Here is a 19,953-nt window from a genome sequence, read left to right as displayed (position 1 = left end):
GCCAGTTGCGTCCCTTTCTAGATCGGGACTCCCTACACACAGTCACTCATGCCCTCGTCACCTCCCGTCTGGACTATTGTAACGCTCTCTACATGGGGCTCCCCTTGAGGAGCACTCGGAGGCTCCAACTGGCGCAGAGTGCGGCCGCGCGGGTGGTTATGGGAGCGTCATGGCGTTCCCGTGTAACACTCTCCTGCGCGAGCTGCACTGGCTCCCGGTGCTCTTCCGGGTGCTCTTCAAGGTTTTGGTTATCACCTTTAGAGCGCTCTATGGCTTAGGACCTGGTTATTTACAGGACCGCCTGCTACCACCAATAGCCTCCCACCGGCCAGTATGCTCTCATAGAGAGGGGCTCCTCCGGGTGCCGTCGGCCAAACAATGTCGACTGGCGGCCCCTAGGGGGAGGGCCTTCTCTGTGGGGGCACCTACAATCTGGAACAAGCTCCCCCCGGAGATACGGAGGATCCCGGATCTGCGCACCTTCCATCACGCGCTCAAGATTTTTTTATTTCATCAAGCTGGCCTGACCTAATTCTTTTCCCCTTTTAAATGTAAATTTTAATTTGTTTTTAAATTATAGAGTATTTTAAATTTGTCTCAGCCAAATTATTTAATTCGTTTTTATTCTACTTTAAATTTTTGTATTTATGTGTTTTATTCTGTGGCTGTTCACCACCCTGAGTCCTTCGAGAGTAGGGCGGTATATAAATCCAATAAAAACAAAACAAACAAAACAAACATGATATCTGGGCCGAGTTGCCTCTTACTCCTCTGGAATGTGTTGCCTCCCTCCTGGGGATCCACCTCCTCACTAGATTCTATCACACTTATCCTATCAACAATGTAAGACTTTGTAAGTAAGGACACATCTTTAATTTGGAGTGGTGATCAATGGGCCATGACATTTTGAATCAGCAGTAGCTTCCAGGTGATCTTCAAAGGCAGCCCCATGTAGGGTGCATTTCTATAAAACCCCGTCACTAAGTGACCAGGGCATGAGTACATTGTTTGAAGGACAATTTCCCAAAGGAGGAAAGGGCACAACTACTGTTCAAAGGCCCTTCTATCCCATTCCACCCTGACCCAAACAGCCTCCAAACAGAATCAGTGTATCAACAGTTGTTATTGTTGAATACATATATCTTTAAATAGGTTGGTTGTATCTAGCCTTAACTGAGCTTTGTTTAATGAAGCATCTTTCAAATGAGCTGGGACAGAACACTTTCCAGAATTCGTAGCATGCATGACATTACAATTTTAGGCAAAAATGTATGGTTTACCATATTCTCTTTCATTTAAGCCTATCTTTCTATCATACTCGTAAATTCCTAATGCTATCATTTATCTTCTTTTAACAACCCCATAATCCCTTGCGGGGTGGAGTCTGGGCAACTGAATGGAGCTGTTTACTGACCGGATGCCCTTCCTGTTGCCAATGCAAAGTTTTGTTCAGCAGATATATTCTCATTGTGCCCAGAGAGAAAAATATCTGCCTCTACCTAGGATCGAACTCACAGCCTCCTGATTGTGAGGCGAAAGCTCTACCTCTAGGCCACCGCACCGCTCATTTATGCTTTATAAATATTTATTCATATTAGATCTTTTGGTTTTTGTTTGGGTATTAATTGCATCACTATATATACTGGGTTTTTTTAAAAAAGGCCAGGACACATGAAGGAATCAGATCCGAGTGCATAATCTTCCAAAAGAAAACTTCCATTTTTTTAAAAAAATAAATGAATCCATATTCTCTTCTGGGAATACTTCCCAATTCATCATATATACAGCTTCCCTACTTGTCATTTTAAACCCACTAGGAAAAAATACCCAGATGTTCTTGATACTCAAGAAGAAAAGTAGACATCCCGGAACCAATATTGACAACTTAGACAAATTCTTATAGCAAATTTTGGCTTACAAAATTGAAGTTAATGTTCCAAATGGGAGGATGACATTTAAATGTGGTTAACTGATTGAAGAGCCAATATACCCTGGTAAATAAGTACTGCCATAACCAAAATATTGACAGATAAACAAAAGGGAAACAAGATTGCACCCTTGCTGTATACTTATTAAATTTCAGTCCATTTTGCTTTAGAAAATTCTTACCTTGGTATTGTAACACATTTTGTATTGCAGTTCTGGGTAGTGATTGCTTTTTCAAGCTCATCCAGTTGTCCCGTCTTCTTGAGCTTCTTGACCAAACTTTTCACTGCTTTTTCACACCACTTTTCTTCCTGTCCATTCTGCTCACCTCCACCAGCACCTCCTGAGCCACCAGCCGATTTCTTCCACCCTAACAGTCTCTTCACAACCGGCGGGGTGAAGGGCAATATAGATGACATGGCCCAGTACGAATACACCTAACACAATTCAGCTGCCTTTCACGACCTATGGGGGAAAAAAGAAAGCCGTTAGAAGATATAATAGAATTCCTTAATTCTTCCGTTGTATCCCAACAAAATGGAGATTTCTCCCGCTAATACTGTTATTGGATATGCGCTTAGTTCTAAGTATAAGATCTATTTTGTTTCCATGTAATAAATAGCTCAGATTGAAAGCATCTGCCAACTCTGAAGCTAGCCTGACTAAGGCCATCTTGGAGGCTTCAGTGTTGCCACAATGGACCAATGGTTTCCAAAGATACAGATACAGAGTAACAGAGTTGGAAGGGATCTTGGAGGTCTTCTAGTCCAACCCCCTGCTTAGGCAGGAAATCCCTACACTACTTCAGACAAATCTCTTCTTAAAAATTTCCAGTGTTGGAACATTCACAACTTCTGGAGGCAAGTTGTTCCACTGATTAATTGTTCTGTCAGGAAATTTCTCCTTAGTTCTAAATTGCTTTTCTCCTTTGTTTCCACCCGTTGCTTCTTGTCCTACCCTCAGGTGCTTTGGAGAATAGATTGACCCCTTTCTTCTTTGTGGCAACCCCTGAGAAGACTGCTATCATGTCTCCCCTAGTCCTTCTTTTTTATCAAACTAAACGTCATTCAAAGATGAGGGTGCATTAAAACCTAGAACTCACACTAGACCAGGCTTTTGCAAATTTCCTGCACTGTAGTTGTGCACATTTCAACTCCTAGAATCTTCTAGCATTAATTATATTGGCTAAAAATTTCACAGCGCTGGTCTACCTCTTTAGGTTTTATCCAGGCTGAGAAGGCTAAGACAAGCTAAAGTGTGGTGCTAAAACTTAAAAGCTCACATAGAAGGCTACTGTTAGGTGTGAGATGCCTCCTTTGCTTGATACTAGAAATCTATTTCTATCAATTCACAGAGAGAGTAAATCCCATTCCTTCCTAGTACTGATGATGTGATCTAAGCTAGGTAATAAAATGTCTGTAAGAAAAGAACCAAGCTCAGAGAGCACCAAGGATCGCATAGTTCAAACCCGAGCTACAAATATTCTCTTCTATTGACAGTTACTTAAAAGCTGATCAGTGCATTTTCTACCCTAAAATATTGGAATTTCAATTTATCACTTACAATACTAGATGCAATGCATGTATTACAAGAGAATAAATGTACGTAACTGTTGAAAGCAAAACATTTTGACATATTTTACATATAACTGTCAATCCTAAAAAAATATGAAATCTATACAAAAGGGGAAACCTAGTGTCATTTTTGATTAGTAGAGAAAAAAATCAGTATTTCTTGAATCCCATGTTTAATATCTAGAAACATTACTTTTTCAATCTTTCAGTATAATTATTTTACTATTCTTAACACCCAATAGATCCAAAGTTCCTCAAAACGGGTCAAATTCCACAATTTTGGTTATAATTCAACACAGCTACCACCTATTTTTAAAATAGAATTCTTCCATACAGTTATATATTCAAATGGCTCAGCATCAAAATCACACCTATAAAGATTGGTATATTTTATATTTAAAGTTCTTCTCCTGCAATTCCAGCAGCCAGAAGGAGCTACTGGATGCCCAAATTTCTGCACATGGGCAATATAGGCACAGAAGCCTCTTCAGATGAAATGAATCGCTAGGAGAGGCTTCCAGGGAACTCTGAAATTTTTAAATATTTAACCTCACATTTTTACTGTAATGGGGAAAAATGTATACACATACACCCCTACATATGCATAAACAAACAATGTATTTTTAAACAATCTAATTATTATGATCACGTCAAGATGTCTTAGAATTTACATTTAAATCACATAATCAGAAAAAATGTTTATATTAAACAATTTGTCCTATCATTGCTATATTCCATCATACATCAAGTAAAATAATCACAACCAGAAGCAATGGCTGGTAATAATTACTGAAAGGGAGGAATGGAGAGAAGGGATAGAAAATGTGTAAACTGACACCCCTGGTTCTTGTTTATTATATATTCAGAAAAACGCAAACCTCTAAGATTCACAATATTGCACAGACCAAGCAAGAATTTCTGTGCATAGGATAAGCAAAACTGTATTTGGCATCCAGATTTCATTTAGTAAAGGAATCCCTTCCATTCTCCAAAGCTCAGTTCAGCATCAGCTGGGGTGACAATGAGTCATGCACCGTCTCTCAGCCCTAGGAAGAAAGCAGTAGCAAACCATTTCTGAAAATAATGTTGAGAAAATTGCAGGGATTAACTCAAGGCATTCGTCAGGACTGACCTGAAGGCCTAGTCTTTGTTTAAAAAAGCCATATATATTTATATCTATATGAATTGTTTTGCACAAATGTCTGTGTGTGTTGGGAAGTTATTCATGAGTTCAAATGCCATTTCAAAGAATGGCAAGGGAAACTGTGGCATTAATAGCTAAAACGATGCCTTGAATTTTGTGCATAAAAGCTTTTTCTCCTGCAAAGTACAATATACTACTTACAATCAAAATATAATTTATGAAATTCCCTGTAATATAAGCATGATTCTGGGGGTGGGGGTGGGGAATCTATTCTATATAATTGTAGATAGGATGTAATCTACCCAATTGATCTAGTATTAATTATTGAAGGGACTCCCTCTCCCTGGTTACATTGTGGTGAAATCCAAAATTTTTTACTACCGGTTCTGTGGGCGTGGCTTGGTGGGTGTGGCAGGGGAAAGATACTGCAAAATCTCCATTCCCACCCCACTCCAGGGGAAGGATACTGCAAAATCCCCATTCCCTCCCCACTCCTGGGAGAAGGATATTGCAAAATCTCCATTCCCACCCAACTCTGGGGCCAGCCAGAGGTGGCATTTGCCAGTTCTCTGAACTGCTCAAAATTTCCACTACCGGTTCTCCAGAACCTGTCAGTACCTGCTGGATTTCACCCCTGGTTACATCTACCCATCTCACCAGGAGAGACTTGTTATGGATCCTGCCTGCTAAGGAGTGCCATCCGATGGGACCCAGAAGAAGAGCCTTCTCTGTTCATCCTACCCAATTTATGGGACACTGTAACCCCCTGCCCCAAAGTGAGATTGGCCGAGAGCCTCCCGATTTTCTGGAACCCTCTTAAAACCCAAGTTTTGTCAGCAGGTTTGGGGATCCCATAGAAGTGGGGAGCCCCTGAAATGCTACATGATAGGAAGATCTCAAAGGCTTTTAGTCTCCCAGGGTTTTAGTTATATTTATGTTTTAAAGTTTTTTTTAATTGGTCTGTTTTTATTACATGGCCCCACTCCCAGAGTCACATCCATGTGACAGGCAGCCATATAAAGGTGACAATTTTTTTTAAAAAAAACCTACAATAAAACAATACAATAAATGAGCTAGAATGTATTTATATTCCTTATGTAAAATCATGCACGGCTCATTTAGCAACCTCCTTGCTTAGCAACAGGAATTCTGGTCTCAATTGTGGTCGTAAGTTGAGGACTATGTTTAGTCAAATTGATGGTTTGGCTGACCCCCTTTTATGCTGTAAAATACATTATGCTGCAGCCACAATTATTTTGGTTTTAAATAACTTCCGGGTACCAGGAAGAGCTGCGACCATCGTGACTTTTTAGTCTCTTTTTCACCAGTCCCCACGTATTTTAGAAGTTTCCTCTTCAGAAATCAAAAGTAACTATGTTGGATTGGGCTGGTAATTTCCCACTTCCTTCTATTTTTTAGAATTGCACCATGAGCCTTTTGGCAACAACTCCCCATGTTGTGCAATGTGCTACCCTTTGAAATTCACTGGCGAATAGGATAATAAAGAAAATACTATGGAAATATTTCAGGACTAACTTTAAAACGGGGTGGATAAAAATCTATGATTTTTTTAAAAAAAAAATCAAAAAAATCAATTTTTAAAATTTTTATCCAATTTATTTTAATAAAATGATTTTAGAGTAAAAATCTATCTAAAGATAGTTTTCTATTTAAGATACATTAATAATTTAGCCTACTCAGCATGAAATGGAGCTTAGTTATGTAGCATGAGGCTGTATATTCTGCAATATTGGGACTGTCAGTGAGTCAATGGCAGGTCAGAGGAGCTGCTGCGGGACAGAGATGCTCTTTAAAAATTATGATTTAAATCGAGTTGATTTAAATCAAGCCTTTTTACTAGTGATTTAAATCATGATTTAAATTGTGATTTAAATCAACTTGATTTAAATCAAATCCAACCTGCCTTAAAACATTATTTAGTTCTTCAGATCAAAGGCCATTGTCCTCAAGATGAACCACCAAAATAGATAGATAGATATAGATATATAGATAGCATGTACAATTTATGTATTGCATCAGCTGCTCTCAAAATCTTTAGTCGATCTTTAGTAAAATCCTGGCATATATTAGTAAGAACATGTGTATACAGGTTGTCCTCAACGTACAACTGCTCGTTTAGTGACCATACAGTTAAAACAGCACTGGAAAAAAAGTGACTTATGACCGGTTTTCATACTTATGACCTTTGCAGCAGCCCCATGGCCATGTGATGAAAATTCAGATGCTTGGTAACTGACTCATATTTATGACAGTTGCAGTGTCCCGGGGAGTCATGTGATCACCTTTTGCAACCTTCTGAAAGCAAAGTCAACGGGGAAGCCAGATTCACTTAACAACCGTGTTACTAACTTAACAGCTGCAATGATTCACTTAGCAACTCTGGCAAGACAGGTCGTAAAAGGGGGAAAAAGTCATTTAACGAATGTCTCACTTAACAACAGAAATTTTGGGCTCAATTGTGGTTGTAAGTGTTTTGATGTTCTAACAAAGTTTAGTATTGCTTGTAGCTTTACAAAAGTAGTAGTTAAATCATATTAAAAGAGCAACATACAACTTTTAGAAAGCAATATTTATAGCTCACTTAGCAAGTCAAGCTCTTGATGCTTCCAATTACAAATTTGCATGCATGATCCATTAATACAAAGTAATCTGAAAACTGCATCTTAAAACTCTTAAAACTATATATACTGTTGCCAAAACTACAGAGAACAGGCAGCATTTCTTCAACTATAAGTCCCGAGTCCATTGTTGCTCTCCAGATCAAGGGTCATTTATGAATATGCAAGTCCAGACTCTTATTTTTCAGAAATGAGTTAGGTTTTGCAAATAAATGTAGATGTTGAGATAGTAATACAGTATACTGACAGTGCAACATATAAGGCCAAGAGAATAAGGCAGCCAACCAATGCTTCTGGCCCTGCCCTAACATTCAAATAAACTGGCACAGGGATCATTCAAAACAGTTTCATTACAAGCTGAAGAAAGAGCTTTGAGAAAAAAAATTAGGTAACATGCATAATCACGAACGAAGGTGAATGGACGTATCCCAGGATAATATTGCAGGATCCAATCTGGGTCGATCACCAGGACCAGAGGTTTAGTCTTCCAAGTTTTTGGACTCGTGCTGGAGCTCATCCTCAGGGAACTTCTCTCTAGCAGACACACACACTGCTAAATTCCCCTAGGATGGGTTCTAGCAGAAGTCCAAAATCTCAGAACATTTAACCGCTGGTTCCGGTGATTGACCCAGATTGAATCCTGCAATATGCATGATCCATATAAACGTTATCTTCAATGCAGGAAAGAAAACTTACTCCAGAGGAATGCCTTATTCTTCAAACAAAAACAGAAATCAAGATTTTAAAATTGTAAATGTATGTCTAACAATGCATACAGCATGTTTAAAACCCAGTGTATCAATACTATTCTGCAGAAGAGTTATGCGATTCTAACTAAAGCAAAGCAAAGCATATAACTCTGCATGCTAATAAACAGAGTATCTATCTATCTATCTATCTATCTATCTATCTATCTATCTATCTATCATCAATCAGATTTATACAGCTTCACATTCCACCAGAAACAACAGGAAGAGCACAAGATAAACATATTTAGAAAGTGTAATAATAAATACAACAAAAAACAAAGATATAACCCTAGGAATAAAAATGGCCACCTCAGCAAATCTTTGGTATCTTGAGAGCCCTAGATCCGATAACATAACCTGGTCTTGAGGGCTTTTTAGAATATTAAAAGGGATGGAAGTAACCTAATTTCAGGGTGAAGGATAAGGTGCACTCCAGACCAAAGAAGGCATATCTTCTGTGACCCATCAATGGAACCTACAACGTACCCTATCTGCTAGCGCTCATGGGGTGGGCTGATATAACAGGTGAGAAGGGTCCCTCAGCCTGGCCCCATGCAATGAAGGGGTTTAAAGGTTAAAATCAGCACCCTGAATTGGACCTGGAAGCTAACAGTCAGCCAACGCAACCCTCTTGAGTAAAGATGTAACATGCGCTGTTCTAGGAGTGCATCAAACTGCCTACCACCCTGTTCCAGCTGAAGCTCCCAAATTACTCTTCAGCAGTGGTGAGTTCCTCCCAGTTCCACCGAGCCGGTAGCGGTAACAATATGTCACCAAACCGGTTCTCCCCTCTGCCCCCCCCACGTTATTCTTACCTTTTATTTGGCCCCACCCCCGATCTATTGCTGCCTCCTGAGTCCCAGCTGATGGCTAGAGGAAAAAAAACTGTTTAAACTCTTGCCAGGGGGCTTCAAAGGGCCGCCCTACAGCTGATCAGTGTTAAAAGAAAACAAATGAGTAGACCGGTGCCTGCAAAAATAAATGGGTAGACCAGTGCTTGCAAAAATAAATGGGTAGATCGGTACAGCTCTGCAAGCAGTTAAAAGCCTGGTAGACCAGTACCTCTGCTAAATCCTAAAGAATTGTCACATGACCATCAAGCCACGCCCACAAAATAAGCCATGCCCACAGAATCGGTAGTAAAAAAATTTAGAACCCACCCCTGCTCTTCAGGGACACATTGCCGTAGTCCAGTCTGGGGGTGATTAGGGCATGAGTGACTGTAAGCATCTTAGGTATCTTGGAAAGATTCTTTTTCTGTCATAACAGCTTTATTAAGTTATTGCCGTCTGTGAGAATGAAGCAGTGTGGGACAGCGGTTAAGGTGTTGACTGGCACTGAAAACATACCCACAATTCATTCACATCCAAGGAAGCTTCCTGATCAACTCAAGTTAACCCCTCTTTCTCAGCCTAACTTTCTTACAGGTGTTATTGAGGGGAAGAATGGGAGGAGAGGCATTGCATATGCCACCATGAGATCCTGAACAAAAGGCGAGATACAAATCTAACAAAAAAAAAATTACACCCTAATCCTTTTAAAATTACTTTAAATTAGTACTCTTGTCAACTGTGACAAACAACTTCAGTAATTAGATACTGAATGAAGTAATATTTTCTTTAAAGATTAAGGTTAAGATCTCCTTTGAATCGAGCTTAACTCTTACGTAATTTTTTACTTCATCCCACTGCTACATTGCAGGATGTGTTGTTGTTTTTTTCAATTTAGCAATCTGCCCTACAGCCCTGATATTCATTGAAAACTCCCACACGATTACAACTAGTTTAGTGCCGAAGCTCTAAAGTCAACCAGGAGCTGCCATCTGTTGAGGCAGTACCACTTTAACCTATCCTAAGCCCAAGTTAACTCAATTTATTGGCAGGCACAGGGAGTCCTTGACTTACAACTGGGACCTGGATTGGTGTCATTAAGTCAGTGCGGTTGTAAAGAGAGGCATCACATGACTGCACCCCAACTTCTGACAGCAATCACAGCACTCCCCACTGTGGTCATTAATGGAGAATTGTGAGTTAAGTGAGTCTTTCTTTGAGTAGCCATCCCAATCCAAACCATTCCAGAGTGGGTCCCTCCCAGTCCCTTAACCTTATGGCTCCCAACTCCCCCACCTAACTTTGCTCTGCCCTTTGGCCTCCCTGTACCCTGCCTCAAGTGCCCTAACAGCACCCCAGTAAGTGCCCACAAGTGCTTGTTTGCCTAGATGCCTTCTTCCCCAGTCCCACATGGCACCACAGTCTAACCAGCAAACACACCAAGGATTCTTCACACCATAGAGCACCCCCGTTTTGGTCACCTACAAAAAAAAAAAATTGTTGAGACTCTAGAAACAGTGCAGAGAAGACCAACAGAGATGATTACGAGACTGGAGGCTGAAACATATGAAGAACGGTTGGGCATGGCTAGTCTAGTGAAGAGAAGGACCAGGGGAGACATGATAGCAGTCTTCCAATATTTAAGAGGCTGCCACAAATAAGAGGCAGTAAACTAATATTTTCCAAAGCACCGCAAGGAAAGACAAGAAACAGTAGATGGAAAGTAATCAAGGAGAGAAGCAACCTGGAATTAAGGAGAAACTTTGTAACAGTGAGAACAATTAAGCAGAGGAACAGTTTGCCTCCAGAAGTTGTGGGTCCCCCATCACTGAAGGTTTTTAAGAAGAAACTGGACAGCCGCTTGTCTAGAATAGTATAGGGTCTCCTGCTTGAAGACGACCTCCAAGGCCCCTTCCAACTCTTTTATTTTGATACTGTTTCACTGATATCAATTGCACTTCTGGTTTTCTGTAAAACTGCCCATGGTGAACTATGAACTTGCTTAATGACCACATTTGCTTAATGACTAAAATGCTTGTAAAATAAAGTTGGTCACGTGACGGATTCATTTTATAACCATTACAACTTACAACCATGATGGACAGGATCCAGTATGGTCATATATTCAAAGCTTCAAAAAGCATGGATGACTTTCCATGCCCACCTCAAGACAGGAGTAGTCACCACTCCTTGAGATTTAAACTATATTTTCAATCTATTTTCCAAAGCACCTGAAGGCCAGACAAGGAATAGTCGATGGAAACTGATCAAGGAGAGATTCAACCTGGAAATAAGGAGAAATTTTCTGACAGTGAGAACAATCAACCAATGGAACAGAAGCTGCCTTTGGAAATGGTGGGAGCTTCATCACTGGAAGCTTTCAAGAGGAGACTAGACTGCTATCTGTCGGAAATAGTGTAGGGACTCCTGCTTGGGCGGGGAGGGGTTGGACTGGATGACCTACAAGGTCCCTTCCAACTGTGTTATTGTAAGTGTTCTTTTTGCTCCCCAGCCTACTTCAGCAAGCACCCCCTTGTCTTCACCCTATATCACTTCAATGTGCAAGGTACTATTTGTCACAGGACAGTTTCCCCCTTTCAGGAGAAAATGAAAGAGGAACTAAAAATTTCATTTCCTGCTTAATGTCTATCGAAAATGAAAGGGCAGTTCATTTTCATGCTGCAGGTGACCTGCCCACATTACCTGAGAAAAATAGCAAGACCTCTCCTCCAGAGTAAGCAGGAAGCATTTTTCTCACTTCCGGTCAGTCACCAAAGAGAAATTGTGCAATTGGAGAACTTGGCCATCTGGGCTCTTAAATAGAATACAGGTAGTCCTTGACTTACATTACATTTAGTAACCGTTCGAAGTTACGACGACACTGAAGAAAAATGACTTTTTAAATTTTAAATATTTTATTCGTTTTAAAAGTAAAACAATGGACATTGCTCAACGGAGATATGTAAATTTGTATATAGATCAAGGAATAGATTACTTATTAACTTGATTTAGACGCAAATGTTAGAAACCAGAGACGTTGAGCAAGAAAAATGACTTATGGCCATTTTTCACACCTATGATAGTTGCAGCATCCCCCCATGGTCACGTGATTTACATTCGGATGCTTGACAACTGACTCACTTTTATGACGGCTCCAATGTCCCGGAGTCATGTGATCCCCTCTTGCGACCTTCTGACAACCAAAGTCAATGGGGAAATCAGATTCGCTTTAAGAACCATGTTATTAATTTAAGAACTGCAGTGATTCACTTAAAAAATGTGGCAAGAAGAGCCGTAAAATGGGGCAAAACTCATTTAACAAATATCTCACTTAGCAACATACATTTTGGTCTCAATTGGGGTTGTAAGTTGAGGACTATCTGTAATAATAATTCTTAAATAGAATTCTTTTCAAAGCAACCATGAATCCTTCGTAGGCTGGCACTTGCTGGGGTAGCTGAGCCTTCCGGGGGCATGGCAAGTGGCCCCATACCTGTGCAGTTCTGGGATTGCTTGTCACCAAACAAGCCGAGGCAGCAGGAGGTCCAAAAGAGCATAGATGGGAAGAGATGGGGGAGGGTTGAAGTGCCCTGTGGTTTTAAGAGCAGGTGAGCTGCCAATCACTGGAATTTCGACTGCATGACTACCAGGGCACTGCAGCGGTCATAATTTTGTCCATGAGTCATAGATGTCCATTTTTCCAGCATTATAGTAAATTCAAACAATAGCTGAACAAAAGGTTGTTAAGGTGAGGATTACCTGAAAGCCTACACAGAAGGAGAAAGAAAAAAAGGGGAAAATAGAAGGAAGAACGTGTGTTGGACATGTTCATCGCCTTGAGTTATTTGCAAAAATAATAAAAGCAGAATGCAAATAAATAAATAAATAGCCCTTTTATTATATTCGACCTATGATACAGAAATATCCCGAAAGTTTTACTTGTCTTGACTTGGGAACAGGTAAGTTAAGATTCTATGAGGTTTAGTGGTGTCAGGTCTGGATCGTTTGCTGCGCAAGGATTTGAGGCTAATTCCCTGCCTCCTCCCTGGCTAGGTGGATATTTCCCAGCAGGCACCCAATAAAATAAGCCTCCTCCTAAAAATGCTTATAACAACATTTTGCAAAGAAAACTAAGATGAAAAACATTTTCTTCACATTCAGAGTAGGAGCATTAAAAGTGTGCTAATAAAGATAGAAAAACAGCAGCGAAGCTTAATGAGTCAGTCTCTGCTACTGAGGATTTAGAACAGATTCCTGCATACAACACTTTTTCAAGAAGACTTTCAGATGAACTTAGGCAAAAGGAGGCAATGTTAGCTGAAGTTATAAGGCAAACTAAAAATAAATCAATCTTAGGTCTGGAGGATACCCACCCAAGAGTTCTTGATGAACTTACTTATGGAATAGTTGATCTTTCACAAAAATACATAATTTCCCTTTTACAATCTGTCTTTGAGACTGGAAAATGTGGCCCTGAAGTTTAAAAAGAGATCACAGAGTTGAAGTTAAATCATTTTAACATCTAAGAAATGGTTAAAGAGAGTTCAAAAAGAAAATAAGCAAACACAAAGAACGAACCTTTATAAAAAAAAAGAATCAATGTGACAAAGATAAAAGTCTTACCTCACTTATCTTGAAGATTTACCTAAAAGCATCAACAACCATATGGACAAAAATGGTCCAATAAATATTACATATTTCCATTTTTTAAAAAGGTATTTGAAAAATCCATTCATCAAAGGCTCCTGAACAAATTCAATTGCTATGGGTTATGAGGACCAGTAGTTTTGATGGATTGGCGATTAATTAAAAATAGAACGCAGAAAACAGAAACAAATAAGCAATTCTAATTCTGGCTAGATGTGCAAACTGGTTTCTCCAGGGATCAGTGTTGGGAGCTGGTGAGTTCAAACTTATATGTAACAACTCTGGAGTTAGGATTGAGTAGTGAAGAAGCATGCTTACTGACAATTCCAAAGGGAATGCGAAGAACTTCAAAAGGAACACTTCAGACCAGGTAAATGAACTTTATGTTGGAGGAAAGCAACTTACAAGTCATGATGTATAGCTTAATAAAAGTATCAGCCCAGTGTGCAAAAGCTGCAAAAAGTTGAATTCCACATTTGAAGACCCAACTGCCAATACAGTAATGTCTTTATACAAATCCATGGCAAGAACACACTTGGAGTATTGTATACAGCTCTGGCCACTGCACCTTAAGGTTATGATAGACACTGAACAAGATGCAAAAAAAAAAAAAAAAAAAGAGGGAACCAAATAATCAGGCAGCTGGAGTAGTAACTAGAGCTATTCAGCTTGGAGCAAAGGGAGAGCAAGGAAAAACATACTGGTGCATAAATTTACACATTGTTTAGATAATATGAAGAGTTATCTTCTGTTTCTCAAAGTTAGATAAATGTAGGGAGAGAACGAAACACTTATTCATACAACACATGTGGAATTTACTGCCAGCTGACAGTAATTGCAGCCAATTTCAATAGTTTAAAAAGGGGACAGGTTATCAATGCTTACTAATACGATGGCTCTTGACTATCTTTCTGAATTACAAGTGCATACCTTTTATTCTGGCTGCTGAAAAGCAATAGAGAAAGGGGGTTATTGCTAGAGCTTATTCTATTTTACTTTTGTTGAGCATTAATGTCAAGGAGGAAGGGGATGCCTTGAAAAGCACCCAAGGAAGACCCTCCCCTTGTAAATGGAATCTTGTCTTTTGCCTACCCTACTCACAAGAGAACCTGAGATGCAAACAGCCTCTATTTTTTACAATATCTGCTAAAACTCGTAGGTTTTCCTGCCACTGAGGCAAGAAACAAAATTGTAAAACAAACTGTAAAAAATAAATCTGCCATATTTTCTTTAAAAAAAAAACTTCCAGAACTCCTTATTCTTCCCTGCCCCCAAATTAGAAAATCCTAGTCTTGGCCACACTTTATAGTCTCAAGTCAACCAACTGATATACTGTCTTGTAACTTATCTGATTCCTCATCTTCCCTGCTCTTTAACTAAAGCATTGCCTGTTTCTGCAAAAGCTTTTCCTAATAACCTCTTCTTCCACTCAATTTTCTTTTCTTTTTTCTCAGTCTGTCTCCTTTGTTCTTCTCTAAGTCTCCCTACAATCTTGAAAGACACAGTCAGGATCTCTCTCTCTCAACTCTGCTGTGTTCAGAATGGGTACCAGGATGTCAGATATTGGATAAATTTCCATTCTGGGCTAATGCTCCTATAAATGGGACAAAGCTCACAACCAATTTCTCATTTAGCAAGGTAAATGTTGGGCTCAATTGTGGTCCTAAATCAAGTATCTCAATTCCGATTCTGCTCAACCCACTTTACACTATGAAATGTCTTACTAGATAACAGAAATATTTAGCACGTAGTTCTGCAATCAGAAATCCAAATAAATCTTCATATATAAATGAAAAAGTGGTATCTTAAAACCCATTGCACTTTTTAAACTGTAGCTGTTAGTGTGCAGAAATGTTAACGAGCTGCCTTAGTTTTAATATGCACAAGTAAATATGACACATTCAAATGCAGACTCAATTACCATATTAGTAATAGATGGCCTTGGGCAAGTCAAGTACAGTTTCAATTCCCCTTACATGTTATAAGAACAACAGCAATCTATTTTATTAGGATTTCTGCAAGATCAAGCACAAAATGTCTATTTTAAAGATGCAGATAGTACGCTGTAAAAAATAAAAACTCTTCTACCTTTCAGAATACAAAACTGGCAGTATTCTTGAATTCTTAACAGGTATAAGAAAGATTTTGCAAATCTGCACAGGAAAAAAAAAATCTGACTGCCTCATTTCCAGACAATGAAAGCTGCAAAAAGTTAAAACTAGCAAAACAAAGTTAGTAATTTGTTAGCCCAGTTTCACATTCGCTACTATCAATAATACAGAGCATAAAAGAATACAAAACCCATTTTTAAGCACGTGAGTTTCATCAAGTTAAGTCAAGCTTTCATTCCAAGAAATGTGTTAGAATCAACACTATTATTAAGTGTCTTCAATTAGCTACCGGTACTTTAAAACAGCTCTTAGGCAAAGAGGTATTTACAAGGCTGCCACAAAGCTATGACAGATGATCACAAGACATTACCTGTGTTTTGCTGTCAATATTCATTAGAAATTATGTTAAATGTTGAAAGTGTTAAACTATCTTTCAGAATAACAGAGTTGGAAGGGACCTTGGAGGTCTTCTAGTCCAATCCCCTTCTCAGGCAGGAAGCCCTAATACCCGTGATGGCAAACCTATGGCATGCATGAGGTGGTACGCAGAGCCCTCTCGGTGGGCACGCGTGCCGTTGCCAGCTGCTCCTCTGGTTTACAGCGTGCATGCTGATCTTTCCGGGGCTCCAGCACGCGCGAAGACCAGCTGGCTGGCGCAAAACCAGAAGACCAGCTGTCCTTCGAGTTTCCAGGACTCCGGCACATGTTCCAGTTTGGGCACTCGGTGCCAAAAAGGTTCACCATCACTGCACTATACCATTTCAGACAATTGACTGTCCAGTCTCTTCTTAAAAACCTCCAGTGATGGAGCACCCACAACTTCTGGAAGCAAGTCGTTCCACTGATTAAACTTTCTGTTGAACTAACTTTAAAAAGACCAACTAACTTCATAAAGCATGTAAGCAGTGACTCTCAAACAGTTTATAAGATTGCATTTAATGTATTATGGCACTTTACTACCAAAGAAACTGCTTCTATCAATGGAAGTAGAGGACCAATCCTCTTCCCTGTTGTAATCAATCACACCTTCAAGGACCGCACTAGAAAAGTCCTGCAAATTTATATTTTGACTAAATTTTGGGGTAAAGTGGGGCAGAAGAGAGAATTTATTGTTATGCTACCAAATTTCATTCTCTACTGTGCCTCAAAAGGCAACCAAAGGATATTTTTACAAGTAAATAAAATTAGTGAATAAAGTCTGGGCACTTTCTAGATATTGCTTTCCCCATATCAATAACTGCAAATTGTCCAGCTCCTACCTCTACCTTATCCCTTTGGAGAGCATGCCTCATTTAGACTTCTTTCCAACAGAAGTTTTGTGGCTCACCCTGTGAGCATATTCAGAGTCTTGGTAACAGCAGGTGCTTATAGGCATGTTTTCAAAATGCATTTTCTTCATAAGGAAACTGGGCACTTGTATAATAAGAAAGGAAAAATGGGGGCATAAATTACTCTGAAGTTGAATTCACTCAACAGAATTGCAATTTCCAAGTACATTACTTCTTACAACGAGAATGAACATTTCCTGTATTACGAGAATTTTATCCCATTCACTATATTAGCTCAGAAACATAATTGTGGCCAACATCCTGACAAGAACACCAACAATTCCCAGAAACCATGTATGTTATTAACTCATAGTCAGAATTTTGTATTGATTGAGAACACCAAATGCTTACCAATGAGGTGACACCTTATTTCTGAAATAAGCATCCCATTTCAGTTGTTGATTAACTCATCTAGATACAGGCAAATTGTGTGCTCTTTTTGTCACAACCCTGACTTTTCTGAAAGACAATATTTTCTCCATTAATTGTTTAAAACAAAATATTGAGTGGCCAACATCAAGGGAAAAGGTGGAGGGGGGGAAAGAATGGACAGATTCCTTTCTTGGTATGCCATAACTGCCCCAAACAATCTTCAAATATTTCATCCAGAAATAATTTTGTGCAGACGATATTTTGTAGCAGTATTTCAGAAAGAGGAGTCATTTAATCTTATTACTGGTTTATCATAGGGACAGGAAAGGGGTAAACAGCATTTTTTTAAAAAAACAAAAGGTGTGCTCTATCCTAAGATATATAGTTTGGGCAATTTCCTTTTTTTCCCCCTCTTCTTCTTCTAGATAGGATTACATATTACATATTAACAGAGTTGGAAGGGATCTTGTAGGTCATCAAGTCCAACCCCCTGCCCAAGCAGGAAGACCCTACACCATTTCCTCTAGATGGCAGCCCAATCTCTTCTTGAAAGCTTCCAGTGATGAAACTCCCACAACTTCCGAAGGCAACTTCTGTTCAGATTTAACCGATTAACAGAGAGTTGGAAGGGACCTTATAGGTCAGGGGTCCCCAAACTTGGCAGCTTTAAAGACTTGTGGACTTCAACTCCCAGAATTGAAGTCCTGCTGGCTGGAGAATTCTGGGAGTTGAAGTCCACAAGTCTTAAAGCTGCCAAGTTTGAAGACCTCCGTTATAGGTCATCCACTCCAACACCCCCCCCATACAGTACTTCAAACCATGCCCCTATTTAAAGACCTAAAAAAAGGGGGGGGGTAGGGCGTATTGTATTGTAATATAATCGTCTTTCAAAATAAAAATTAAAAAAGGGTGGGGGGAACCTTCCCATCTTACCGTGATGGCGTGGTGCTTTTTGAACCTCCTTTTTCTACAAAACGACGACAAACCCCGCACCCCGGAGTACGGCACCAAGTCAACACCACAATACCCAACCTATTGACCAACTTCAGTTCCTTTCTCCTCCCCCCCCACCCCTACCCCGCACCCCACCCCCCGACCTCCGTGTCTACTTCGCCCGCACAGAGGCGGCTCTAAAAAACCCAGCCGCCTTGCAAAAAGAAAACAAAAAAGCATTCGCGAAGCTTGCACGAGAGGAAGGGGAGGAGGAGAAGGATGCAACGTTTTCCATCCTTTTTTCTTTTTTTAAATCTATCCTCTCTTTTGCAAATCCATGCCTGCGCCCGGATACAAACCCGGCCTCTTCCAAGGGGCTTCCGATGGCCGCCCCCCGCCCCCCCCCATGACGCCCCGCTTTTAAGAAGGGAAACTCAGGCTAGGACTCCGGGAAGGGGGGGGGAGGTTGAGTGTAAGGAGGGGGGAAGGGGGTTACTTTGCAGACCAGCTCCAAGGAAACCCAAAATTGCTGCTGCTGCTCCTCCTCGCGAGGAAAACCTGCCTCGGGAGGGAAGCCACTCGAGCGGCCGGCCGAGATGCTGCTGCTGCTACTGATCCCCGCTCTCTCGCTGGCTGTTACTGCTGCTGTTGCTTCCCCCGGCCCCGCAGAATTCCCCGCCTCAGCCCGGGAGGCTGTCGCAGCAACCCCGCAGTGGCGGCGAAGGGGCTGCAGCGTGCGCCGCGCGAGGGAAGGAGGGAGGGAGGCGATCCTGACGCTTGACGCCCGAGGAGGAGCGAGGCTCCCGGAATGGGGGCGGGGAGGGCGTGTGTGGGGAGGGAGGGAGGGGGGGGGAGGAAAAAAAAAAAAAGAGGCCGGCCCATCCCGCTGCCTGAGGCAGACTCGCATCGTGAGGGGGAGGAGGGGGGGGGCAAAAGGGGGCGGAGGGAATTGAAAGGAGGAGGCGGGGTCATATTTTTTTTTCTTTCTCTCACCCCCCCCGTCCGCTTTCATCGCCGCCCCTCCCCCTGCAAAGGGAAGGCCTGCCCCTCCCCCACCACAACAAAGCGTGGGCGCCACCCCCACCCTCACCTCACGCGCAGCCCAGGCTTTTTGGGGCCTATGCCGCCCTCACCGCACCACCCCCACCCGCTCCCTCCCTCCCTCCCTCCCTGCGCGGCCTCCGGTCCTCGCCGCTCCCGCTCGGCCACCCGTTGCCCCTGAGACCAACCTCCGCGCCCCCGAGCTGCGCCTCTGCCGCCCTCGTTCTTTTCTCGCTGGCTTGCCCCCTCACCGCTCCGCACCCGCCATTGGCTGCCCGGATCCGGCCCCGCCCCGCCCCTCTTCTACGCTCCGCCCGCCGCGCGCGACGCCGTTGGCTGGCGCGGACGTCCATCCAAAAGAGCGTCGGCGCGGAATGGAGAAAGTGGGGAAAGGAAGGAGGGGGCTTAGTCACCGAACGCCTCTTTCTCTTCTCCCCCCCCCTCCCCCCTTCCACCTCCCCCTCCCGCCCTGGCTTAAGCCCCGCCTTTCGCTCGCGGCCTCAGCAAACGGCGATTGGTGTCGGGAGAGGCGACCCATCTCTCTGACGCGACGGGGGCTCACTCCGCTAGGGGAGGGAGGCGGCTGAGGAGGGCAGAAGGAAGCTCCGGATTGGCCGCGGCGCGCATCAAATCAATCCCCCTCCCAAGGCTTTAGGTCC

At 41.7% G+C, this 19,953-nt stretch overlaps 1 protein-coding gene across 3 annotated transcripts in view; it reads right to left on the bottom strand.

Annotated features, from left to right (window-relative positions):
- SMAD2 (SMAD family member 2) overlaps positions 1–19,551 on the bottom strand; it is a 53,823-nt gene extending 34,272 nt beyond the window's left edge. For 2 of the 3 annotated variants that reach the window (XM_070938943.1, XM_070938945.1), the window contains exons 1-2: positions 19,483–19,551; positions 2,110–2,391 (exon numbers count right to left, since the gene is read on the bottom strand). In XM_070938943.1, the coding sequence (XP_070795044.1) occupies positions 2,110–2,345 (236 nt within the window). In that variant the 5' untranslated portion in view covers positions 2,346–2,391; positions 19,483–19,551. Of the gene's footprint in view, positions 1–2,109; positions 2,392–4,378; positions 4,526–19,482 lie in introns of those variants that run through there. The other variant, XM_070938944.1, reaches the window with a different exon arrangement.
- Positions 19,552–19,953: the final 402 nt, after the last annotated feature.

This window comes from Pituophis catenifer, unplaced genomic scaffold (genome assembly GCF_029215685.1).
Source record: "Pituophis catenifer annectens isolate HBS135680 unplaced genomic scaffold, rPitCat1.0.hap2 SCAF_2, whole genome shotgun sequence".
NCBI classification, from domain to species: Eukaryota; Metazoa; Chordata; class Lepidosauria; order Squamata; family Colubridae; genus Pituophis; species Pituophis catenifer.
The sequence above is the reverse complement of the archived record's forward strand: the minus strand, read 5'-3'. Positions and strand labels throughout refer to the sequence as shown.